The sequence below is a fragment of the Cucurbita maxima genome, unplaced genomic scaffold (assembly GCF_002738345.1).
Source record: "Cucurbita maxima cultivar Rimu unplaced genomic scaffold, Cmax_1.0 Cma_Scf00026, whole genome shotgun sequence".
In the NCBI taxonomy this organism is placed as follows: domain Eukaryota; kingdom Viridiplantae; phylum Streptophyta; class Magnoliopsida; order Cucurbitales; family Cucurbitaceae; genus Cucurbita; species Cucurbita maxima.
Window position 1 is genome coordinate 290,321 of NW_019272042.1, and position 26,233 is coordinate 316,553.

The 26,233-nt window shown below is 35.2% G+C and overlaps 6 protein-coding genes across 12 annotated transcripts; 2 read left to right on the plus strand and 4 right to left on the minus strand.

The window, feature by feature from the left end:
* Positions 1-3,855: 3,855 nt before the first annotated feature.
* On the minus strand, positions 3,856-10,854 carry LOC111499412 (probable purine permease 11). 6 transcript variants are annotated; one of them, XM_023151010.1, is made up of 2 exons: positions 10,831-10,854; positions 3,856-5,374 (listed from the first exon to the last, which is right to left on the minus strand). In XM_023151010.1, the coding sequence occupies exon 2, from the start codon at positions 5,190-5,192 to the stop codon at positions 4,278-4,280; it is 915 nt and encodes a 304-aa protein (XP_023006778.1). In that variant the 5' UTR covers positions 5,193-5,374; positions 10,831-10,854; the 3' UTR covers positions 3,856-4,277. The 6 variants fall into 6 exon arrangements, with proteins under 6 accessions (XP_023006778.1, XP_023006779.1, XP_023006773.1 ...); XM_023151011.1 differs by lacking the exon at positions 10,831-10,854 and adding an exon at positions 10,812-10,823; XM_023151005.1 differs by lacking the exon at positions 10,831-10,854 and adding an exon at positions 6,892-7,012.
* Positions 8,365-9,011, minus strand: LOC111498874 (putative invertase inhibitor). The gene has a single exon (XM_023150227.1). It carries the CDS (start codon positions 8,905-8,907, stop codon positions 8,365-8,367), a length of 543 nt encoding a protein of 180 aa, XP_023005995.1. The 5' UTR covers positions 8,908-9,011.
* LOC111499414 (10 kDa chaperonin 1, chloroplastic-like) lies at positions 10,094-12,945 on the minus strand. 2 transcript variants are annotated; one of them, XM_023151014.1, is made up of 8 exons: positions 12,703-12,945; positions 12,555-12,613; positions 12,359-12,409; positions 11,445-11,510; positions 11,285-11,332; positions 11,107-11,136; positions 10,243-10,329; positions 10,094-10,209 (listed from the first exon to the last, which is right to left on the minus strand). In XM_023151014.1, exons 1-7 carry the CDS (start codon positions 12,779-12,781, stop codon positions 10,261-10,263), a joined length of 402 nt encoding a protein of 133 aa, XP_023006782.1. In that variant the 5' UTR covers positions 12,782-12,945; the 3' UTR covers positions 10,094-10,209; positions 10,243-10,260. The 2 variants fall into 2 exon arrangements, with proteins under 2 accessions (XP_023006782.1, XP_023006781.1); XM_023151013.1 differs by having other exon boundaries at positions 10,094-10,329.
* Positions 12,946-13,638: 693 nt separating this feature from the next.
* LOC111499082 lies at positions 13,639-15,299 on the plus strand. The gene is made up of 2 exons (XM_023150540.1): positions 13,639-14,005; positions 14,610-15,299. The coding sequence occupies exons 1-2, from the start codon at positions 13,927-13,929 to the stop codon at positions 15,215-15,217; spliced, it is 687 nt and encodes a 228-aa protein (XP_023006308.1). The 5' UTR covers positions 13,639-13,926; the 3' UTR covers positions 15,218-15,299.
* On the minus strand, positions 15,276-19,732 carry LOC111499081 (probable dolichyl pyrophosphate Glc1Man9GlcNAc2 alpha-1,3-glucosyltransferase). Its single transcript, XM_023150539.1, has 4 exons — positions 18,968-19,732; positions 17,614-17,820; positions 16,467-16,704; positions 15,276-15,795 (listed from the first exon to the last, which is right to left on the minus strand). Exons 1-4 carry the CDS (start codon positions 19,730-19,732, stop codon positions 15,392-15,394), a joined length of 1,614 nt encoding a protein of 537 aa, XP_023006307.1. The 3' UTR covers positions 15,276-15,391.
* A 3,918-nt stretch (positions 19,733-23,650) lies between these two features.
* Positions 23,651-24,452, plus strand: LOC111499186. The gene is made up of 2 exons (XM_023150702.1): positions 23,651-23,851; positions 23,953-24,452. Exons 1-2 carry the CDS (start codon positions 23,730-23,732, stop codon positions 24,128-24,130), a joined length of 300 nt encoding a protein of 99 aa, XP_023006470.1. The 5' UTR covers positions 23,651-23,729; the 3' UTR covers positions 24,131-24,452.
* Positions 24,453-26,233: the final 1,781 nt, after the last annotated feature.

Genomic DNA, 26,233 nt, shown 5'->3' on the forward strand with positions numbered 1-26,233 from the left:
TTTTAAAAAATAAAAATCGATAAAAAAAAAATAATAATAAAGAAAGAGAAAAAATTATTATTATTTTATTTATGTATACTAATGTTCATTACACAGGAATGAAAAAAAAAGCCCAGTTTATATTTTGTTTTTGATTTTATTAATTTTTCAAATATGGAATCTGGCTTTTTTCTCTTAGAAAAATTTAATTTATTTATTCATTCAAAGATATTTAATTTAAATAATGAAATTAAATGCTTGTTGCCAAATGGGTTGTGGTTGGTCCGGTGGTTGAAGATTTGATCGAGTGGATGTGGCAGCAACACGTGTACGGCTACAAAATTTCAAAAAAATATTTATTTAAGTGACCTTACTTTCTCGAAAATCAATTGGATAACGTTTAGAAAGAAAAAAAAATGCTATTATTTGTCACTACTAGAATCTATTTGTTTAAACTGTACCTCTTGTCCTTTTACTTTTATTATTTTTGTTTTGTATTTTTCAAAATTCTATCATTATTTATTTTTTAAAAAAATCAATATTATTGTCGTTAATGGGTGTGAAAAAAAAGTATTATTTTTTGCATTTGGGTCCTCATATTTTTTATTAATTAAACATTTCTATTTCTAGTGGGAATTAATAAAAATTGAATGCCATGAGTTATTTGTGGTTTTGGTTTCACTCCCAAAAGTACAAAAAAATCCAATAAATTTTAGTGGCTCTAAATATTTTAATCAAATTTGACTTAAATTCACGTATTTAATTTAATATGGTAAGCCCTAATTAAAGTACAAGAATATTAATGACAATTAAAAAATAAGAGACTAAATTAATATAATATTTATTTAACCTAAGATTATACTAAAATTATTAATATGCTACTAATAATTTAATAAAGGTAGAGTCAAATTTCTACGCTCATAAAGTCCACATTACTGTACTAATCCAAGTCCATAAAAGTACGAGTTTAAAGTCTAAATTGTTGAAACCCTAATAATTATATTAGTAAATTGGACACTTAAATGGTCGGATAGTACTCTTCTTGTATATTTTGTAGTTTAGAATATGTTCGTTTGAAACTGTCTGTGAACGATTGAGATGTGCTTCTTTGACTTTACTATCGAATTATTCTCTTAAGTGGGTTTTATCTAAGGAGAAATCTATAGTTCTTCCATTAGCTCTCGTAGTGACGTGATTGCAAGATCGACTACTGAAAAAGTTTTCTCTTTATCTTTTTAGTTCTTGAATATTAAGTTTTTTATATTTTGGTTCTTGAACTTCCAAAATGTTTATTTTCGTCCCTAAACTTTCACAAAACAATCATTTTCACCCTTTGTCTAATACGTGTCTTTAATTTAGCTGGCTTGAAATTGCACACATATTCAAAGTCATATTATAATAAGGACCAAATGGTTGTTAATTGAAAGTTCAAGGGTTAAAATATAAATTTAAAAAGCTCGAGAATTTAAAAGTAACGTCTAAATATTTAGAGACTAAAATAGATAGACCAACCTATTTAATAAGTTTCTTTTATAGTCTCAGTCTCGTTCTATTTTCTCTCGTTTGAACCGTAATACTTTATGAAAAAAGTCAACGAATCGGACACAGTGGCGGTGGAGTAGGGTGGTTGGTGGATCAACCACCGCGTAGGGAGTTCAAAACTAGGAAGAGAGTGGCGGTGGGGTCAAAAATCTTGTCCATCAAACCATCAATGTCCTTTATTTTTGGAATCTCTCAATCCCATTTCACTCCCTTTTTTTCTGTCTGATTTTGCCTTTGGATTTTAGGAAAAGATTGAATGCCGTTAGGGTTTTATGTATCGAGGAACTTTATGAATAGATCGATTGAATTTGAAAATGATTTGAAATAATTACTCAATTTTTTTTGAAAGAGTTGTAAAGTGTACGATGACTTGAAATAACTCTTACGTTTCAATAATTCAATTGATTAAAAGGTTAAGAATTCGGATAGTTCACTGCTAAATAAAAAATAATTATTATTATTATAAATTCGGTTCAAAAACTTTACGACATATTCAATATTTTTTAAAATTAACGAATTTATCCCGTACAAAAACTATAATTTTGTATCTAATAAATTAATAAAAATAAAAAATTTATAGATGGGTTTAGTTCAAACTTGTAAGTTTAACACTAATCTTTAATCCAAAGCCATGTTTGATGAAGAAAGCACAACTTGAAAAGGAGTTCTAAAAAAGTGGAAAGAACAACATTGTTAACATCATTATCAAACAGCATCTCCACTTCTTCTTCCTTTCTCTCTCTTCTTTCTATTTGGAATCCACTTGTGACGATTCATAATGGATGGTCTTGATATTGATGAAGTGAAGATAATGGAAGCCATGTGAATAATAGAGTATCAAAAAAGTTTGAAATCAACAAAGTGGGAATGGAACTTAGAAGTGCTTTCACGTTTGGGGTCGGCGTGGGAAACTTCCACCTGTTCTGGAGCCAAAGTTAAAAGAATTCAGAATAAATCACCCATCATTATTATTTTAAAAGTTGATAGTTCGATCTTTCACTTCTAAACAAAGAAAGATCTCTCGTGATCGGTAAATTTTTTCAACTTTTGATTGTTTCTTCGTTTTAATTTTTACCTCATTTCATTTTAGTCCCTAAATTTAAAAAAAAGAAATCAAACCCACCAACCAACCAAAAGAAGTGGCAATATACCCTTTTAGAAAGTGGGTAGAATTGGCATCATTTATATTTTGAAAAACCAAACAAAATTTTAATTAAAATAATAATAATATTAATATTAATAAATGTTGGGTAAGATTCACTTTCTTTTAGATGTGGAACCCATTGGAGTTGGGTCTTATTTGTATTTATTGGCATTTGATGCCCTATGTTACCCACTTCAAATTAATCCACTTATTGCCACCCCCACTGACAAAATCACGAACGAGCTTCATCTTCATCACATTTTGAATTCAATTCCATTATCAGATAAAACTTAACTTTTACTCAAAAAATGAAGATGTAAGAACATTTGTATCTGCGCTCATCTTTTAAAGAAAAGACTTCGATGTTCTAGTAAAACTCGTGAACTTCAAAGTAGCGAAACTAGAGGTGTGCTTGTTTGACCTTATAGCAGGTAATTCTCCTTAGAGAATCAATATGAGTTGATGTGGTAAGCAATAAAGGCTGTGTTTAGAAGGAATGAGTTCGAGTTATGTGGCCAACTACCTAAGATTTAATGTTCTATGAGTTTTCTTGGTAACGATCGAGGCATATATAAGTTCTTCCAAACTAAATTCATGTGGTCCTAAAAGTCTCTTAGAGCTATCTTTAGGGCTGGCGATTCGCACTATATAGTAGGATCAAATAGTTGTCTTATGAGAGTGGTTGAGGTATACACAAGTTCTTTTGAACTAAATTCATGTGGTCCTTCAAGCGGGCGTTTCCCACTATAGTAGGGTCAAATAGTTGTCCTATGAGAATGGTTGAGGTATACATAAGTTCTTTTGAACTAAATACATGAGGTCCTTTAAGTCTCCCGAATCTGCCTTTAGAGCAGGCAATTCACACTATAGTAGGATCAAGTAGTTGTCCTATGAGAATGATCGAGGTATACATAAGTTCTTCCTAACTAAATTCATGTGGTCTTTCAAGTCTCTCGAAGCTGTCTTTAGAGCGGGCGATTTGCCCTATAGTAGGATCAAATAGTTGTCTTATGAGAATGGTCGAGGTATACATAGATTCTTCCGATCTAAATTCATGTGGTCCTTATGATCTTTAGGGCGGGTAATTCATCCCAGCTCTTAAAAACAACAACCTTGAAACAATCAAATATAGAAACAAAAAACCGTGACCTAAATAAGAATATCATTTCAGGTATCTACCCATCAGTTGGAACAAGAAAATGTAACTCTTTTGAGATCTTATGTATTCGATTATTCAAATGGTTTCGGTCATCTCTACCGATATGTCGACATGCTATTCGCTATTGCAAACTTAAAAGGCCAAAAATCTATAAGTTTTCATACTGTCATGAAACTAAGTAAATCATAGGAATGCCACAGAAGAGTAATAATTGAAGACTAACCTATTTAATTACAAAGGTTTTGTATCAAAATGAATCGGTCTTTTCTAATAATAAGCTTGATCTAAATAAATGGTATGAACATACCTCTGTGTACCGAGAAGACTTCGTCTGCTGCTTCTGTCTATCAGGAATTTATTCACTATTGTTGAAAATGGAGACTTCAGATGAATCCGTCTGAAAAAAGAGTAAAATATCATGAACTATATGTGCAGGGTGCACCAGATGGTCCATCAACAAGGGGACCTCTCGACACGGGATTCACCCATTTCGTTTCGCCTTCTTTGTGCCTTGGATTCATCAATATAGTTTTGATACAAATAAGTCACAAAACCCCATATGGCTAGAAGCAAAGCAATGATCTTGACACCATTCATCTTGTCATGGAAAATTACAAGAGCTGCAAGGGGTGTAACAGCTAAGGAGACAGTACTGATTGCATTAGAGAAGAGGGAGGAGACGATGAAGATCAAGCCAACGACACCGACCGAACAAGTCTGCCAAGCCACGGCTGTACCCACCAAAGTTAACACGTATGAAACTCGACCCTTTCCGAAACCTGCCATTTCATGTGGCAAACTCTTCCATTCCCCACTAGCGAAAAGAGCAACAACTGAAACAATTGTGGCAACTATGGATGTATAGATTTGCATTTCTAAGACCACGGTAAAGGTCTCCCGCTTCAAAACCTTTTGAAAGGTAAGCTGCATAAGGGAAAGCAGCAAAGAGTATAATGCTGAAGCTCCAAGGGCACAGATGAAGCCAAAGAAATATTTCGACTTAGAGACTCCAGAAGGTCGTTCTGAATCGTCGTCGACAGCTAAAAGTGCAGAAGACAAGGAAAGGATAATCACAGAGTTCGAAATTAAAATCGTGAACTTTTGAGAGTTGATGAAGTAGGAGAAAACTGCATTGAAAGCTAATTGGCTAGCACAAACAAGTGAGTAAGTGGAGGCAGAGAGGTATAAGAGCCCAGTTGAATAAAGCCAGTTATCAAGAGCTATAACTGATCCAAGCGAAAAATAGATCAACAAAAGAACTAGAATGGAAGGTGGGTTAGTCGAAGTCGAAGTATCCTTGGCGGAACGGAAAAGGAAGAGCGGGATAAAAAGAACTGGGAAGGCAGCGGTTTGAACAACAGTTGCCATCCATTTACTATTTCCACCCTGATCATAGTAAAATCTCCCAAGTAAAACAGCAGCAGCTTGACCCACAATGAGGAAAAAGATGTTGAGTGCCACCAAGAACCACCATTGCCAGCGTTTTAGATGGGCTAAAGGAAGTTCATCACCAGAAGTTACCCCTTTATTCAATATTGGTTGTTGGTTATCTGTGTTTGATATATGAGCAAGCAGTTAGTCCAAGAAAGGAAAGAATGTTCCAAATAAGAAACTGGGTTGGTTTTTGAAATCAAATCAAAAGGATAATGGAAGAGTCATTGCAAACAAAGATATTTTGGGGAGAGAGAAGAGTCCTTGAGGAACTAGTTTAAGTTTATCTAAGACATCAAAGCCTATGAAAAAGTAGCACAAAAACACAGGCACGAGATATAGACATGAAAATGATACAACAAAGACACGATAACAGGTATATGATAAAATATAAGACACATACTGTAACAGCCCACCGCAAGCAGATGTTTGTTAGGAAGTGGTTTCCACACCCTTATAAGGAATGTTTCGTTCCTTCTTCAACCGATGTGGGATCTCACAATCCACCCCCTTGGGGACCAACGTCCCTGCTGGCACACCACCCGAGGTCTGGCTCTAATACCATTTGTAACAGCCCAAATCCACCGCTAGCAGATATTGTCCGCTTTGGTCCATTACATATCGCCGTCAGCCTCACAGTTTTAAAATGTGTCTGTTAGGGAGAGGTTTCCACACTCTTATAAAGAATGTTTCGTTCCTCTCTCCAACCGATGTGGGACCTCACACATACACATGGACAAAAAGAAATTTAAAGTCAATAAGTTTACACACTTATCCGCTTAAAAAAAGCAAGATTTTGATGTATTTCAACTCTCAAAATCTACTATTTTAATTTTAATCCTACATCACAATTCATGTCTATTATTTGTGTTGGCATTGTACTTGAATTCAATTCATACAACTTTCGTCTAACACATGTTTAATGTGGCAACATGGGTCCGAGTGTCAAACTAAAGCGTTACTGTTTCATTGACTCAAAGTAGTAAGGCAGTGTCCACAACACTTCTGCACATGAAGGCAATAGGAATTCTATGAGTTTCAATCTAATGCTCTTTTTTGAGTTCAACTATCTCGCACGGGTGAAGGGATCGAACTATCGACCTTTGGAATAGTAATTCACGTATTTATCCACAAAGTTCTGCTCGGTTTCCAAAAAGCATTTGAACCAAGTAATTTAAAAGCCACGTGAAATTCATATGAACATCACAAAGGAACAGTATAAAAACAAAAAAAAATCCAGTTGAAAATTATTCTTCAGAGCTTCTTCGATCAAATCATTCAAATCTACTCATCAGGAATTAATAACAGAGCACTAAATGGAACAGAAAAACAAACGAATCAAACAATCAGGAACAGAAACAAGATTTCACGATCACTCCTAAGAACTCAAATCCGCAATCCCTAATAAAAACAATAAGCCATGAAAATCAAGAACTCCGCGAAAAGACCAGATATAAGAAAAGGAAAATCTCAACTCAATTCAGCCTCAGAATCATACTCAAGAAGATAAAAAGTGAAATCTAAGCTTGAGAATTCCACAAATTTCTGTGTTCTTGATGATTGAGGAACTACGACTTAAATCATATGTAAATAATCATTAAACTATTGAAAAAGAAATCGAAACCGAGAGAGAAACCTGCCATGCTGTAGAAATCGGAAGCTCAGCCGCTGAAAGAAGATATTCGGGAACAGAAAAGCAGGCTGAAAACAAAATCTTTTTTAAAAAAGAAAAAGTGATTTTGATGTCACAGACGACCTTTTTTATTTCTCTTTTTGCTTTTTAAGAGATTAATTTAACCTTAAAAAAAAATCATAAACTAAAAAAATAGAAAATTAAAGGATGGGATCAAAGGACGAACATGTGCCACGTCTGTTTAGGGAAACTTTTTCATCTATGAATTTAGCTGTAATTTTAAACCAAACTTCAAACGTTGGAACGTCATGACTATCGTAGAATTTTTAAAGTTCGAGAATATCGTTGGGGTTTGAGTCATTTCGGTCACCAACCCAACCAACTTGAAATTTCGGGTTGGTTGAAAGGTTTTCTTCTAACCCAACTTGTAACAACTCAAGCCCGCCGCTAGCAAATATTATTTATTTTTGTGTGTTACAAATGACATTGTTAGCTGATATGGTTCACTTTAGGCTGTTACATATCGTCGTCAATCTCACCGTTTTTAAAACGTGTCTACTAGGAAGAGGTTTACACACTCTTATAATGAATGTTTCGTTCTCCTTTCCAACCGATGTGAGATCTAACAATCTACTCCTGTTGGAGCCCAACGTCTTCACTGACACATTGCCTCATGTGTGGCTTTGATACCATTTGTAACAGTCCAAGCCCACTGCTAGCAAATATTGTCCACTTTTGCTCGTTATGTATTATTGTCAATCTCACGGTTTTTAAAACACGTCTATTATGGATAAGGTCTAGCCCTACACCAACCAATGCCTCGCACCGTTTGGTACCTGACTCTGATACCATTCATAACAGTTCAAGTTCACGACTAATAGATATTTTTCATAGGTCGTTACGAATTGTCGTTAACCCGACACATTTTAAAATCATGAGAATGACGGTGATACGTAATGGGTCAAAATCGACAATATTTACTCGTAGAGGACTGTTACAAAACCTGTGGGCTGTTACATAATCTGGGTACGTTCATAAAAGAAGAGATAAAGAAGTTCTCGAGTACGTTACGCTCGTATAAGTAATAACAAATTTGTTTGTTGTTTTGTAAATATATGAAAGAAACCTTGGAAGTCAACTTCTTGAGTTTATGAGGGTAAAAAGAGAAAGGGATTTGCTTGAATTCAATGCAAATGAAGAACAAAAAAATGTACAAAACAACGACAGCTCACAATCCTGTCTTTTTCCGAAGACAAGAATTGTTCATGGTACCGACAATGATTTTTATTTTTCTTAAGAAAATCAACCATTTTATAAGTGTTTTTTTTGGCCTAATTTACAAATATAATTCATATTATTAATAAAAATTTAGCTTTTATAATAATTTCCATTCATATAATTCGAAAAAAATTATAACTCCCGACATGAACGAATGGATAACTGGACGAGTGTTGAGTTTTGTCCAAATTGTTACCTTTAAAACGTTGTAGACTCAAATTTTACGATACCATGTTCAAAGACATTATGATTCATGTTAGTCAATGGTGAAATTACCATTTTCTCCTTGAATCCATCTTCACAAGTTGAACAACCATTCATAACCGAGCTTATCATCAAGCTTGCCTCAAAGTATCTTTCGGCCTTGTAATCCTTACGCGCTTGTTTCATCATTAAGGTCGCATCAGAATAAAGCTCCAAACAATCTGCCAAACACAATTTAATCAACGGATTGTCCAAGCCTTTGTTTCTTCGTAACTTCTTGATAAGGTGGCGTGTGGTGCTCACGTTGTGTCGAATCAAGCGGATGGAGAGGAGGCCGAGGCGGCGAAGACTGGTGGCGCCGTGCCCGAGAGATGTTAGGCAGAAGTTGAGGGAGATGTTGGGGTTTTGGTCAGAGCTGGTTTTGCAAGTTTTGTAGGTGAGGGAGGATTTGTTGTTGGAAGATTGAGTGATGGGAAGATCAGAGAAGAATATGAACAAGAACAATAAGGGAAGGATGGATAAAGACAGGGAAGACATGATTTTTGTTTTTGTTTTTGTTTTTCCTTTTTTTTTGTGTATTTTGATTGCTCATTTGGTGGACGGGTTTGATAGGACATTATTGGGTTCGTGTAGCTCAACTCTATTGAAAAAAGTGAAATTCTGAATTCGAGTTAAGTCCAATCTCAACGGATCTAAGGCACTGTTGGAGAATACGTCGTAGTTCATCATATCAAAATGGGTTGAGCAAACTTATTACCGATTTATGCATTCTACTTAAAGTGTAAAATTTCATTTCATGGAAATGAACACTAAACTTATTTTTGTAGGTATTGGTTCTTATGATCTTATTATATTCTTTTATGCAAGGTTTATTCAAACATTTATTTACGTGTTCAATTTTGTGTCTAAATTATACGACTTTATACTAAATTAAATTTTGACACATTTTTGTAATACGATTTTGAAATTGTCCTAATTAGATTTGTCCTAATTAGATTTTGTGTAATTTATAATAATTAAGTTAGAATTAATGCAACTTTTGTTAAACGTACCTTTATTTTTTACAGCTAATTTATAAAAGTTGTGATGGAAGAAAAAAAATTGATAATTGTGAGATCACAAATTGATTGGAGAGAAAAACAAAACATTTCTTATAAAGATATGGAACCTCTCTACAGCAGTCGCATTTTAAAACCGTAAGGCTAATAAACTATACGTAACGAGCCAAAGTGAACAAACAATATCTGCAAACGTTAGGTATGGACTATTACAAATGATATCAGAGCCAAACGTCGAACGGTGTGTCAATGACGACACTAGTCTACAAGGAAGTGGATTGTAAGATCTCACATTGGTTGAAGAGGAGAATAAAGCATTTCTTATAAGGTTGTTAAAATTACATCTCTCTAGCATACGTATCTTAAAATTTTGAGACTGACCACAATACGTAACGGGTCAAAGCGGACAAAACCTGCTAGTAGTGAGTTTAGACTGTTACAACCATGCATATGGTATATTGTGCAATCTCGAAAAGAATATTCATAACTCAACAAACGGGTCAAGCTTCTCATTTCTCATTAACTTTGTGATATAAATGTGCGTGATGGTCACATTGCTGCATACAAGCCCGATCGAGAGGAGGCCGAGGCAACAGACTTCGGTCTTAGTGGCGAAGTCTTAGAGATACAAGCCCAATGGTCTCTAAAAAAATGATGAATTATAGAGCATAACAGAAAAAGAGAGTGAAGTATTTATCAAAAGAACTGAATCAGAGACTTCAACATAAATAATATTCAATTACATTGATAGCTAAAACAATGGAAAAAATCGTTCTGCCTTACAAAAAAAAGGTACCTAAAACCAGAGTTATGGCAAAAGAAAATCAGAGACCTACTCAACTACAGCCAGTAAATCACTTGCTTTGCAGAACACATGTTTTGCATCTGTGCCTAAATCCACCTGTGAAACAATACATAGAAGTGTTCAAATAAACTCAAATAGTTCATGATTCACCTTGGATACAGAAAATCAGCCATATTCTAAAAGGTTGTCCACCATATACGAAAAATTGTTCAATGTGGTCACTATAGAGTCTCGTGGCTAACGTAAGATGTTCGAGTTCGACCCTGAGATCTATAGGAATCTCTGATCTAAAACCCGAACTCGCTCAAGTGGTCTTCTCCCTTACGGATTTTAGTGGTAGTTAACCCTGAGGAGGGGTTTGATTGATTTCAGCTGGGCTGGTCCTATCAAGAGGTGTGTAATTGAGTCGAGTCTAATTGTAACAACCTAAGCCTACCGCTAGCAGATATTGTCCTCTTTGGACTTTCCCTTTTGAGCTTACCCTCAAGGTTTTCAAAACGTATATGCTAGGGAGAGGTTTCTACACCCTTATAAATAATGATTCGTATTGAGTAGAGTGTAATTGGGTCAAGCCTAATTGTAACAGCTCAAGCCCACCGCTAGCAGATATTGTCCTCTTTAGGCTTTCCCTTTCGGGTTTACCATTAAAATTTTCAAAACACGTCTACTAGGGAGAGGTTTCTACGCCCTTATAAAGAATGCTTCATTCTCCTCTCCCACTAATGTTGGATCTCACACTAATGTAAGAGTTTCTATATTTTGGACCCAATAGGCTTTATGATTCTACTCATTAACTGATGTTTACTATGGCAAATACTGGTCACAAATGGAAAATCATGAGCTACTACGCAAATTCGAGATAATGTAGCTTACCTCATAAGCACTTATGTCCGAGAAAAGAACCTGTAACACAAGAAAAATTCTCCGCTTCAAAAAAGGTACACAAACAAACATTTCTTTCCGAGAAACGTTTGGATCGATTGATAGAATATTGCAGCACTCAACAATATCATTACAAAATCAACGGGCTAACAGGAAGTTGAATCCTTACCTTCTTTCCTTGACCCAATTCCCCAGCATCAGCACCTGTAGAGAGGATCTGAAAAAGGATAGAAACTCAGCACGAGCAGGAGAGTAACAAAACACGAAGAGAAGATAAGCTTCGTTCCATTTCCAGTCTTAGCAGATATGAAAAATGGAGTTTTGCTTACCTCTCCCAAAAGATAACGCTCAAATTTAACAGCAGACTTGGGCAATAGAACTCCTCCAGCTGATTTCTGTGACACAAAATGACTGAAAAATTAATTCCAAACTACATGCCATAATGCTGATGAAGCAACATATTTCCAGAATATAGAGTTCAGAACGATTAGCATCGTCCATCATACGAATTATATTCTTAGGTGGCGATTAAATTGGTTCACAAAAAAGCATGCTACACAAATATCTTGACAATTAAAATCGATTAACGAAATTCTGAAGTCTCTAGAACATATTTGGCAGGCATCTACAAATCAATCTTGTTTCCAAAGTTCTATCCCCAAGAAGCAGTGCATTAGCCGTAATAAGCACCATTTCTCGTAGCCTCAACATGGTACAACTAATAACATAGGCATGAATGCAAAATAATACACAACGGTATCAGATAAGATTCTTGCTGCAGTGGATAGAACAGCGCCCTCCCACAGCCAATTCATTTATAGAGTAAAATAAACTCTTCTACGAAGTATTGAAATTTGAGAAGGAAATTTCTCCAACTCGTGTTTGTGGTCGGTTCCCTCGATCAATAAAGGTTCGAATGGAACATAATCCAATGTTGTTGACAGACTAAATAATCGCAGACTAAACTATCGAGATTTGCAGTTCCTTAGCAGTGAAATGCTAATGAAGAGAATAAAAAAATCAAAGTTGAGTTATGATACAATCATACAAATAACTGTGTAAGTTCATGCTAAAGATTAGACCCTGTTTGATCGTCATTTGGTTAAATTAAGCTTATAAACACTATTTTCACTTAGATTCATTTTCAATCAAGCCTCTTAAGAACTAGAACGAGAAATCACATAAGAACACAAAAGCAAAATGATTGAAGAACATGGAATTCATGGATGTTAAAAACTCCCACCTCAGGAAGCTCCTCGAGCCGAATGAGGACTCTATCCCCTTGTGGAACGACCTGCAAGTCACAAACAACAAAAGAAAAACCATTATTCATAAACTCAAAATAGACAATGAATCGAAAAACGAAGCCAAAATCTGCAAGGTTTCAATTCAAAACTCAATAGAAACCCCCCGCAAAAGGCGATGAAACAGATTCAGACCTTGGCGGGTTCCAATTTCTTCGACACTGCACAGACTTTAAGGGACGTTCTCCGAGTACCTGACCAGTACCAATGCGAAAAAATGAACAATGAAAGAAAGAAGAAACTAAAATTGGGATAGAACTGAGGGAAGAAGAAAAGAAATTACTCTGTATTCTCCGATTCGACAAAGTGGGTACGTCGATTTTGTTTACAAAGGGCTTCACAGTCAAGAACATAGACGCCATGGATAAGGTAGTGAGCTGAACGGCGGGAATATGCTGCAGAGCTAATGTTGGAAGAGGGAAATGGAAATATTGGTAAACAAATGGATCGACCTTATGTTATGACCAAATGATTAGGAGTCTAGAATGTTCTATAAACTTCTAAAACCCAAAACCCTAATTCGTCATTGAGCTCTCGGGTCGATAAATCATCAATTATCGACCAATTTAATCAAATAAAAACATCAATTACCATCCCAAATATTTATGATCAACCCCTACTTCCCCCAACAATAAGAGCCTGTAATCAAATTTCCAGTCAACACAATCACAATTTAGTAGGTAAACGGTAAGGCCCTGAATTTTAGGATAATATATTTTTTAATCATTAGAATATCAAATTCAAATGGTATTAGAGTCAGAAATCAAGTGATGTGTCTGCAAGGAGGCTAAGCCCCAAAGTGGGAGTAGACACGAGACATGTGTATCAGTAAAGACACTCGACCCTGAAGGGGGTGGATTGGAGGTCCCACATCAATTGGAGAGGTGAACGAGTGCCATCGGACGCTAGGCCCCCCCACATCAATTGGAGAGGTCAACGAGTGTCATCAGACGCTAGGCTCCGAAGGGGATGGATTGTGAGATCCCACATCAATTGGGGAAGAGAACGAAACATTTTTTATAAGGGTGTAGAAATGTGTCTCTATCATAGAGTCTTAAAAATCTTACGAGTATAAATTTCAAACGAGAAAAAATAATAATAATAATAACAATTTTTTTTATGGGTAATTTTGAAATATTTATAAAATTTGAAAAAAATAAATAGATATTTTTTATAATTTATCCTAGAATATTCTTGAAGGGCAGTGGAGGGCTGGGTGCAGCAGCAGAAACTGACCCATGAGTGTGCCCACTCCAAAATCCCCTTTTCTCATCCAAATCCCATTCTTTAAGAACCAAAACGGCTAAATGGGGCCATCCCTTTCTTGTCCTGTCTCACAATCTCTGCAACAATTTGATCAATTTTTCCCGGAAAATCTCCCACTCCCCGTTAAACCCTTTCCCCAATTAGGGTTTCTTTTTCTTTCCCACTTCCATTTCTCTTTCTTCTTCTCCTTTTGGCCTTTTGATCTTCTTTCGTTCTTTGTACAATCATTGTTTGTGGTATAATGAGGAACCTCTGTATCGTTGAATGTTTCCTTCTCTGTTCTTCCCTGTTCGCTGTTCTTGTTGCCTCCAAGCATCACGGTAAGTTTCTCTGATCTTCGACTTTCCTTTTCCATGGCTGAATCTGCATTGCCAACTGTTATGGGTTTTAATTTGGTTGAATTTATGCTACTTCTGTCTTGAGATTGATGGTTTTAGTATTGAAGAAATGTTTGTTTTCCCCACTAGTCTTGTAGATTTTGACTAACCAGTCCATCGAGACCCATGAATTTAGCTAGTGCCAGGTCTCGTTGAGGAGGGTAGAGAGGAGGAAAGGGTTTACTCGATGCGAGATATCACATTGTTCAAGGGACCCTAGATTCTATCGGAGCAAAGGATCGCCAATAAAGGCATTCTAGTGGGTTGTAGATGCTATGTGAATCGCTAGAAATATGTAGTGATCGATGAAGTATGGGATGAGAGTTGAGAATTTAACTTGAAGTAAGAAGATAGCTTGATTTGATATTGATGTTCATTGATTTTGATAATGGGTAGCGAAAAAGTTCATACCATCAAAGAATACAGGGAATAATGTTGTTGCATCATCCTTAGCAGCACCAAATGTGATGACTTCATGTGAACATTTTTCATTTCATTCTGTTTTGGTTGGATGTGTTTATAGGTTAGTTTCTTCTTCATTCTACAGGAAACCCAGCAAATGATCTTGTTGATATCATCAACAAAAACCGAACAGCTGCGAAGCTCTCTCGCTTGAGTGACAGTGCAGGTCTCGGGTGCATGGCGTTGCAATTCATCAACTTCTGCAAAGGAAACTGCACTAGCAATAACACTGTAAATTGCAATCCATCCTCCGACAACTTCACAGAAGTTTTCGCTCCAGATTGCGGTGTCGAGCTCCCAACTTTCGACACGATAACCGGCCAAATTGTGGCTTGTCAACCTGGATATCTTGAGCCAACAGAGGCGTTCTCTCGAGCACTCGTTCCTGACAAGAAAACTCTTTCCCTGTTGAGGAACGAATCTCACACAGAGGTTGGGGTGGGGATGGTTGGGGTATATAAAGGGCCATTCTTCTGGTGTGTTTTGTTCAGTAATGGGAAGACAAACTCATCATTTGTTCTTGAAAATCATGGTTTGGGTATCAAGCAAAAGAGAGGATGCTTCAGTGGAAGTAGTGTTGAATGCAGTAGAGGTCACTCCAATGGAGCTTTTTGGAACAATGTTTCATTTACTCTGTTCTTTCTTATAATTTATTGTAAGATTTGTTCTTCTTTTTCATATATAGATCAATAGAAATTTTGTTCTAAAACTTATCAGAGAACATTCAAAGTTAAATTCAGACAACAAAAGCTTCATCAACGAAGCTTTTTTACTCCTTTTTTTGTGTAAGAACTTGAAATGAAAAGAGTATCAATATTCTACCAATGGCAGTGTAGAGTTCATACATGGATGACTAACTTTAGTGACTCAATTAGGAGGAGGCCTAAGAATGCATCTCAACTGCCAAATCCAAGAGTACACGACTCCAAGTGAGCAATATATAGAAATGAGCATCAGTGGTACAAAAGGAAACTTACCACCTAGAATGAAAGGATGCAAAAACTGAGCCCAGATTTCAACTACTAAAAGACCGAAAAGATAAGCCTTCTCGATGAATCTAATACAGAATGGTTCTCCAGTTGAAGTCGTTCTTACCTTTGTTTGTACGTGTTGTCGTTTCGTCTTTGATGTGGCTTGTTTAACTGACTCTCCTTTGTCGAATTGTGCAGAAAAGCCTAACCACATCAGACTAGAGTGCAGCAGCAATAGCAGCACTTTGATGGGGTATTCTTGTGCTTCGAAAAGAAGCGGGAACAAGGAATAGCACGACACTGCATGAACGAAGTAATGTTAACACCCTTTAGCATGCATAGATCAGCATAATGACAAGAAGAAAGGATGGAAGATGATTTTTAACTTTTTTTCCTAAGAGATTAGAATTGAATGTAGCACGGTTAGGAAGACTAGCCACGTTCAAGTGACCAGGTCAAGGGCTGACTTGAAGTCGTGAAAAGACGAAGCGCACTGGCTTGAGGAAACCCAGGCTTGATAAAAATGACATTGAAAAGGAAATGTACAAAAAGAAGGGAGGATTGATGCTGGAGGGGGAACATATAAACCTAGAGAAGGAAAATCGCAAAACCTCTAATGTCATCCCGAATTACCCACGAGTCCATTTTTGTCTTATAAGGTCTCCGTGTTCAGCTTTAACTTTGTCATCACAGACTCGGATTACTAGAGAATTTATCTATGAAACATCTACCCAAGTACTACAATGATAATGAAGATCCTAACCAATAAAGAATGGAATATGACTTAAAAGTTCTTTAAAAAAAAAGGGCCTGGTAACATTGTAAAGATCTTAATCAAATATATCTAACATAAAGCCAGAGAAAGCCTCACTATCATCGTAAAGATTCGAACCGAATACTGGCATGAATACTGCATAAAGCCTGATGCTGAGGGCTACTTAAATATAATGGCATGAATAGGAAGAAAATACCTATTGATAGTAAGAAGAAATGCCTCGCGTCCTCCAAACTTTTCACTGCAACGACAGCGAGCGGAATTACAAAGTGAAGTGATGCTTTCTCATGAACATGCCACCCAAATACAAAACCACATGTGTAAGCATAGGCCACCCATCTAGTGATCATTCGTGGTAGGGGATCTTTGAAAGCTTTGATTAGGCAAGGAGACAAAGCTAGCAGCACCAGAACAAAGGTTATCAAGGGAGTGATCTGCCATGCAAGGGACTCTCACATATCAAAGTCTGAATCTCGAAGTGATTAACAGAAAAGGCGATAAATTAAAAAAGAAAAAAATAATGTAATGTAAGGACATAGACCACAAATTACCTACCTTACGAATTATGAAAGCAAAGAAATTCTAGAACTATTGAACTAGTGAGAATGTTTCCGTTCAGTCTTTATCTAAATGGAAACTCCAGGGATGATACCCTAAGTGTAACAGCCCAAACCCTCCACTAGCAGATATTGTCCTCTTTCAGGTTTTTTTCTTCCAAGATTCCCCTCAAGGTTTTAAAACGTGTCTGCTAGGGAGAGGTTTCCACATATTTTGTAAGGAATGTTTCGTTCCCCTCTACAACCGATGTGAGATCTCATAATCCACCTCCCTTGGGTGCCAACGTCCTCGCTGGCACACCACCTAGTGTCTGACTCTAATACCATTAGTAACAGCCCAAACTCACCGCTAGCTAATATTGTCCTTTTTGGGCTTTCTCTTCAAGGCTTCCCCTCCAAGTTTTAAAACGCATCTGTTAGGGAAAGGTTTCCACACCTTGTAAGGAATATTCTGTTTCCCTCTCCAACCGATATGGGATCTCACACTAAGTCCACTGAACAAGGAATGAAACAGGGCAAGAAGCAAGCAATCAAAAAGCATAGCTGGTTGTAATGCTCACATGAGAGTGACTAGAAATTTTTAAGGTTTAACTACAAATACTTCCTCATCTAAGTTGATGCTAGCAAATCTTAAAAGCACATGCATGGACATCCTCCTCTTTGACGATTTATAAATGTCTAAAGATCAGTCCACGACAAATTCAACGGTTTGTGCGAATGGGTTAACTACAATTCAGTACTATCCCAATTATCTGCACCTAGCTTTAGTTTATCACAGAAAAGTACCTGAGGTAGGACAGAAAACGGAGATGAATCACCAACTAGACCACTAGTAAATGAAGCTGTTGGTATCTTGACACTAAATCCAAGTTTTCTGAGCAAGATAGACAGTCCTTTATCCAGTAAAATATAAAAAACCCAGAAATTTGGGGCCCAATACGCATGGCAAAGTCCCCTACCAAAAGGAAACATGCGTTGGATGACTTGCTGTATCTGCAAGGAAAAGAATTGGCTATTAGTAAAGCTTTTCAGGCAATTTGTGAAAACAACAAGAAGTCCCTGCTAAGAATCTGTAGCTAGAAATTTATTAAAAAAAGTAAGTAAACAAATAAATAAAACAGAACGGGGTGCAGTCAGTACTATTGATTAGTTTCCTGAAGAGAAAGTATACATAAGATTTGCGATAGAAGGAAGTGGGATAACACTGGTTCTTTCGGTAAACCATACCCCACCAGACTTTCTAGCTTAACCCTTTTGTTACTTATAAACTCAACCCCATGGATCTATTCTAGCTTAACCCTTTCGTTACTTATAAACTCAACCCCATGGATCAATTCTAGCTTAACCCTTTCGTTACTTATAAACTCAACCCCATGGATCTATTCTATTAGCGGTTATAGTGACTGTAAGGATGGAAGATGACTCGTTCAGTTGTTGATTAAAGTGAGGCTGAGGAGGTAAGTCGTGCAATGTGCATAAAATTTGCGGCAGTGCAGTCTCAAAAGAGAGATGAATCTCGACCAATAAGCTTAAAGTTATAATATAGTTCAAAATTTTCCTTCAATTGTGGGTTTGGAAATTAGCACAAAACCCAACAAATGACAGTCGATATCAACGAAAAGATGGAATCTCATTCTAGGAGCCTGAACACAAAACCTCGAATACTATGTGAAATCACCCCTACACTAAACCTACAAAACTAAAGGTATGGCATATTTTCAATATATTCTTCAAAAAGGGCCTCTAATATATTCTTCCTTGATACTCTTCCCACCAGGTTTCTATTCTCAACAGTCCTCTTACCCCCCTTTCAGGCTGCCATATGCTTAACTGATGGTAGATGCAAGTGGCAATTAAGGTCCTATCTAAACTCAATGCATTGAAGAAGATAGAATACAGCAAGAAGTTTCAATGTGCTCATATTCATGCTGTTAAAGTTAACATATAACCAAATTGATCGCCTGTACACTACATTTTCCTGCCACAAACAAACTTTCAAGTGGGAGTATCGAATACAGCTGAAGAACAAAGGTACTCGTATTCATGCTGATAAAGTTAACATATAACCAAATTGGTGTTCTATAAACATTAGATTTGTCTGCTACAAACAAAACTTTGAGCTCAAACATAGATTTTATACCTGACCATGATAGATAAACGGTCCATAAGCAGCAGCAAAAACAGCCACAACAACAGATCCCATAATTGTAAGCCGCCCAAAACCTCTTATAAATCCTCCCCGACAATAATGCCTTAACAAATAAACGAAGTAAACAGGTGCAGCAACAGCAAACAAATGCTTGAAGCACAACAAGACTGCAAAAGCAAACCCACCCATCAAATCCCTCCCTTCCTCCAAATACGAAAGAGAAATCAGAAGCATCCCAAGAAGAAACCCATTATACTGAAAATGCAAATGATCCACAACCACGAGCGCAGGGGACCAAACAACCAAAACCCAGACTAATTTCCGCTTAATTGGATCCAAATTCCTCGTCAGTCTAAAAATCCCATAAACAAGACACAGATCGGAGACAATAACTGTAATTCTTTGGAAGTATATGACAGTATTGCTGCTATAATCTAAACCCTTTTGAAGATCCACAATTTGGGGATCGACAATATTGGCGAAAATCGAAAGGAAGCGTTCGAAATATGCAAAAAATGGAGGGTAATCAAGAGTCCATTGACTGGTCTCATCGAAGTACCATTGAGAAAGAGGGAGAGAGTGGGTCAGAGCGAGCCAATGACGATGGACCTCAAAGTCTGTGCTGCGGTAAGATGGAATCAGAAGAAACTTGATGCAGGCAGCTATGGCGAAGAACCACAAGAGCTCGAGAACAGGCTTTCTAGGTTTTGGGCCGTTGCTAACGTCACTCTGTTGCCGACGCCGGTAATCCTCCATGGCGCAGGTCAAGAACCGGAGTCGAACCGACGGCGCGGCGTCGACAATTGGTTTCGTTGGGTTAGCTTGGCGGCGCGTTTGGTTTGTCAAAACTGTCTTCGGATCAGTCTCCGCGCCTTTTTTTTTACGAAGAGAATACTTATTTTTTTAATATTAAAGTAATAAACAGGTTAAATTATACATTTTAAAGACAAAATTATTTTTTTGTTTTTATTTTTTTAAATTAAAAAATTAATTCCCCTTTAATTTATACGTTTTTTTTTTAATAAATGATAAGAAAATAAGCTTAAAAATATGTTATTAATTTTAAAAAATATATTTTTACTTAAGATACAGGTATATATATATATTTTTTTTATTTATTTAATTTATTATCCAACCCTCATAAAAAAAAATATTTAACTATTGAGAAATTAATTTTCAATGGAATTATAAATTTAAATTAAATATTTAAAATAAATAAATATATGTTTTATCAATTATCAAATAAAAGGTTTTGGATATATATATATATATATAAGTTGCCCAATTGAGTGAACTTTGAGGAGTGCAATAAAGACGACGAGTCTACTCATTAATGACGTTAAGGTGTGTCATTATTATTATTTTTATTATTATATAAATTAATATGTCTGTAAATTATTTTTGGATAATGTTGTCTCAACTATTCCATTGATAATTTTAATATTGTCGTTAATTTATTTGATTAATAAAACCAATTATATATTTTTTTATCTTTACCATAATCGAATGGAATAATTGTATTGTTTTTATATTCATTTTTCATTTAAATAATTTTCAATTTCTATAATGTTTTTAAAAACTAAAAAAAATAAATTTCAAAAACTGGTTTTTATTTTTGAAATTAGACAAATAATTTAAAGGTTTAGTTAAAAAAAGTTAAAAAATTTATAAAACAAAAAATCAAATGGTTTGTACCACATGGTCACGTTAACTACTTATCGCTTCATAAGAGTGAAAATTATATTCACAGACCAAACGAGGTCACATCCAACATATAATTTCTCACCATAAAGCACACTTAACCATTAAATATTTGTGTTCGTGTAGATGTGATCGCTACATTTCCTTATATCGCAACCCTTAATACTTGAATTAAGGAAGAGACTAGATAGCTAAGATATTGACGTGATGGCTATTAGATGTTGATCCACTAACTTACAAACAAATCATCGTTACATGTTTTTAAATATAAAAATTAAATCGTTAGAAATAAAACAAAAAAAAAATGCAATAACACAGTACTCAAATTTAATTAGTTAGATTGAATGGATCAAAATTCTATATTGATTTAGTCAGCCAAACTACAGCTCAGCTAGTCACCACACGAAAGTTCTCGATCAAGATATCAGATATTTGAATCTTTTTTTAAATGGTATTAACCCTACCCGTAAATATAATTTTAAAACTCATAAAAACAATAAAAAAAAATAATTAAACTTCCCTCAATCATTTTGGTCACCTGTCTTTATTATGTGAATGAATTGGATAGGCCAAATCTACAAAGAACAAGGCATATGGCTAAGCCAACAAGGCTATCTAGCTACAAGGACAAACTAAGCTAGCCAACAAACAAAATCTACAAACGACAAACTTGTCTACATTTGTATTTGTAATGATGAGCTTTCTCCTATTTGTACAGTTCCTTCAATTTCTCTATCGATCGAGAGCTAAGAGTCGATACGAAAACTAGTCGTTTAGTTCATATTCTATGTATAATTTTTCTCTCGGTTTTGATTTTTGCATAGTTTAATCATTGAAAATAGGTGTGGTTCAAATATCAGATGAAGTTCTATCTGAATCCTTATGTAGATTGTGTGGAGTTGAGGCAACCGACAAAAAAATATTAAAAAATAATTATTATAAATTAAATGTACGAAAAATACCATCCAAAAACATGGGAATCGTGTAAGGATATAGAATTTGAGGCGGGAGAAAATAGAAGAATGAAATTTTGCTGATTGAACCCACCCGACCCATATATACATACCCCTAGTGAAATGTGAAATGCACGTTCGAGATATTGTATCATTTTTTTTTTTAATTTTTCACACAAATTAAATGAAATTTCATTTATTTATTTTTGTAGAAATAAAATTGTAAATCTAAGTTTTTTTCTATTAAATTAAAATAAAATTTTTAAAATTGGGTGAGGTGTGGGGACCAGTTTACTAACTACAACTATTTATTTGTTTATTTATTTATTTATTTATTATTATTATTGTTTGCCATCAATAATTAGCGATAATAAAATAAATATATGGCTAAAAATTTTCGAATAAAAAAAACAAAATTCATTGACTTAGAATAAAAGGAAATAATTTCGAGGAGCATCTTAAATCTAACAAAAACGACAAATCTCAATTATTTTCCGATGTGTCGCCCCACGAGTTAGATTCCTCTACCATTCCGTCGACTCCACGTCATCCAGACGTTAAACTAAACGCCAAAAAAATGTCGAGGGCCCACCTTACTTTCTTACGTGGCACAATCACGTCATTCCGATCCACGGATCTCAGTATCAGCGCGCCTGCCTTTGGTCTAATTAATCTTAATCTCTAATTAAATTATTTTAATAAAAGTGTTAAATTTTATTTTTTGAAATTAGTTTATTAATGCTATCTTAATCAGCCACCACGTAGCACGGTCGTGGATTCTCGTGCTGCGGTTTCCTCCGCACGTGCAACGGGCAACCGCGGGAAGGCTGCCCAGAACACACGGGCAGAGCTGTGGGACCAATGGACAACGCCTCGTATGTTGTGCCTAGAGTTCCATGCTTCGTTGTTGCTGTCTGCTTCTGATTGGACCATGGGGCCCACAGTCTAGTCAGCGAGAATAATCATTTCTTCGCTTTTTCTAAAAACAAATATCGAAATATTCCGAATATTAAATTCTCCCCCCCTCCGTGGGCCCCACTTTAACTTCTAAAGAAATTATGATCCTTTATAAATTGTTCTTTTTACCCTTAAATATTTCTCTTAATTACCAAAATACCCCTCATCTGGACGACTGACAGTCAGACAACAGCAACCTAGATTTTATACCGTTTGTTTGTTTGTTTTTATTTTCCACGAGAAGCGCTCAAATTTGACCCAAATTATAAATTCACCCCACATGATTTAAAAATTATATATAGTTATCTAAATTTATATTTAAAAATATTACACATACTGTGTAGTTTTTATTACATACAGTCAATGGTACAAAACTGATACTATAATGTAGCGGTCTATTTGATTTATCTTTCATGGAATCCACAAATTTAATTTACATAACTTTCGATCTCGACTCATCATATTATGTGTCAAAATTTTATACATTGTGATTGCAACTTGTTATCTATTCGTTTTCGATATCTTCATCAAGAAGACTATTTACACTTTTCTTTTTTCTCGTGCCATCTTAACTTCATCTTATCTGTTCTTTTTGGTCTCTTTTGAACAAACCATCATAATTTCGTTAGACTATTTTCTTTTTGTAATGTTAGGGTCTAAATGGTAAAAAAATGGGCTCAAAAGTCCATACAAATGTAAATAACCAATAATTGTGTGGTGGAGTAGGAATTAACAGATAAAGGAAGGACCAAATAATAAATTTCTTATGTCCCTTCCTTTTTAAGAAAAAGATACATGAACTGTGGCAATAGATTAACTCCATAGGAATCTCTAGTTAAACGACACTTGGATTTTAATCAAGTACAAATAACCTTTTTAATTACGATATTAATATATTCCACTACATCGCACCTTACGATAGGTTCGGTTTTATTAACGAATGAATTTCCTCCACGTTAGAGAATATATTAGTTTCTATATCAAGCTCACGGAGCTCCCGTGTGTCTGCGGCGCAGTGGATTACTCCTCACCGATTCAGGCGACTATAAAACGCTCCGGGATCTCCGATCTTTGTATCATACTAGGCGCTCTCTCTCATTCTCCCCCAAATCTATCGAATTCGAACTGGAATTCATTTCTCTATGAGGACCGGAATGCGGTATTACGCCGGCGGCGAGGATCATCGGCAGGAATCTCATTTCCTCGAAGCTTGTTTTCTCTGCCGGAGGCCGCTCGGATTCAACAGAGACATTTTCATGTACAGGTGAGTGACTGCGATTCGAATTCGATTAATCGCTTCTCGATTTCAATTTCTAGGTTTTTTGTTTTTGAATTTCGTTACTGACGGATTGGATTGGATTTCAGAGGAAATACGCCGTTCTGTAGCAAAGAGTGCCGGCAAGAACAGATTGAGATCGACGAAGCAAAGGAGAAGAGCCGGAGAATCTCGTCTTCGTCGTCGTCGTCGTCGTCGTCTTCGGCGGATAAAACTGCGGCGTCTAGTAAGAAGAATGTGCGAACGGATACAGTTGCAGTGGCGTGAGATTCAATGAAGAAATTTTGCGAAAAGTTTTCGAATGCGAGAGGAAAAGGTTTTTTTCTTCTTCAGATTGAGTGCAGATTGTGGAGATTGAGAAACGTTTGAAATCTCTTCCTGTGGAGAAGATCGGATTGGCAGACGCTATACAGAACTGTTCTGCTTTCAATCTATTTTTCCTTTTTTTTTTAGGGTTTATGAAGATATTGCTCTGTTTACTATTTCTGTGGAAAAGAAATTGATGATCTGCCATGGAAATTCTCTTCAAAATTTTACGAAATTATTAAACTGGAGACATTATTGCAAATAATCATTATTTATTTATTTATTCTCTCTTTTTTTTGGGGAATTTATGGTTTGTGTTTTTTTTTTCTCTGAATATATTTCAGATTTATTATTATTATTTTCTAGAAAATTAGTGTATAATATTAAGATTCGTTCAACCTATTCAACGAATCTTATAAAAAAAATTGGTAAAAGTAATTTTTTTTTTTGAAAACGAGTTACAGAATCCCATGTTTTGCTCCTTTTTATTTTTCTGTTTCCTTTAAAAACTGTACTTTTGTTATTTCAAAACTTAAAAAAAAAAAAAAAAATTGTCGATTATAAAATAATAAATTTATAATATTTAAATTAATATGAGTGATAAATTGTCTATTTTGGTATGTTATTTATCACCATAGCCAGTGTGAGGTCTTCATGTTGTTATAAGAATGTTTTGTTTTCCTCTCTAATCGATGTAGGGTTTTATAATCCACATCCCTTAGGGTTTCAGACACTGGCACATGCTCGTTGTCTGGCTCTAATACCATTATTTCGTTCATTTCTCCAATCGATATGGGATCTCACAATCCACCCTTGATAAAGATGAATGTTTTTCTAACTCGAACAAGAAACAAATGCAACCCTTTTTAGGGTAAGATTTTGAAACGTTGAATAGTTTGAAATGGATGTGCAAAATTCATCTACTTGACCACCTAAATAACTCTCACCATACACCTAGCATAATTATCGAGCTAGCATTGTCGTACAAACTTGTGTTACAGCATCTCATATTCAATAACGATAAAGCTAACCTATCACGGAAATGAATTATGTCTTTATTTGAAGAAAGTCATAATGTCTTATCAAGAGAGACGGTGTCAACATCTGGCCTAGAGTCCTTTAAACAAACATGATCTATTATCGTAATTGTTTTTCATATGCTGGGACTCGTTTCTAGCAACCTCTTCTTACGTGCTATCTTTCTTCTTATTCTTTAACGGTTGCTATCGGTGTTGAATCATAAATGCACCTTTGTCACTACATAACTTTATTTCCTTTTACAATCGTTTATCAGTGAACCTCAACAAAATTTAAAGTTTGTCTCTTGTATATTAAGATTGATTTCGTGTATTCATAAGAAGGTGGAAGTAACCGTATGAACTTATATACTCATCATTTATTTTTGCTTCGACCGCCTTTAGCTAAAAAAATGCTCTAGTAGAAACCAACGCATTGACTCAATTCAACATGCTGTCTACACCGTAAATATTTGGTCTAAAAATTTTTAAAATTACAATTTTAGTCCTTAAACTTTTAATAATATATATTTTGAAATTAAAATTTTGAGGTCTCAGGTACGACTTAAATTAAAATTTATATAATAGATTAAAAATTTTCAAAGACTTAAAAAGACGCGAAAAAATAAAATTCATTTCAAAAATACCATTTAATAGCAATTAATATTTGTTCACAAGGTAAATTCATGACTTGTAATTAAAATAATTCCAATTAATAATTATTTTCAACTTTATTGTTAATTTATTTAATAAACATATTACATACTTGTGACATATTTGTTTTTAGATTGGAAAATAAAATTTTAATATATGTTTTATTATTTGGGCTTTAGAACTGATGTAACTTGTGTAAGCCAGGCCCACTAATTCTTTCAGATCCATTTTCTAATAATCACAAATTTTTATTTATTTTATTAGTTATTATTTAATTATATATATATATATTTAAATAAAACCCATGATTCTAATAAGCCCAATTAAAATTCCATTAAAAAAATGGGTCAACTTAAAATTTTGATTAGTTATAAATAGTGTATAAACTTTCATA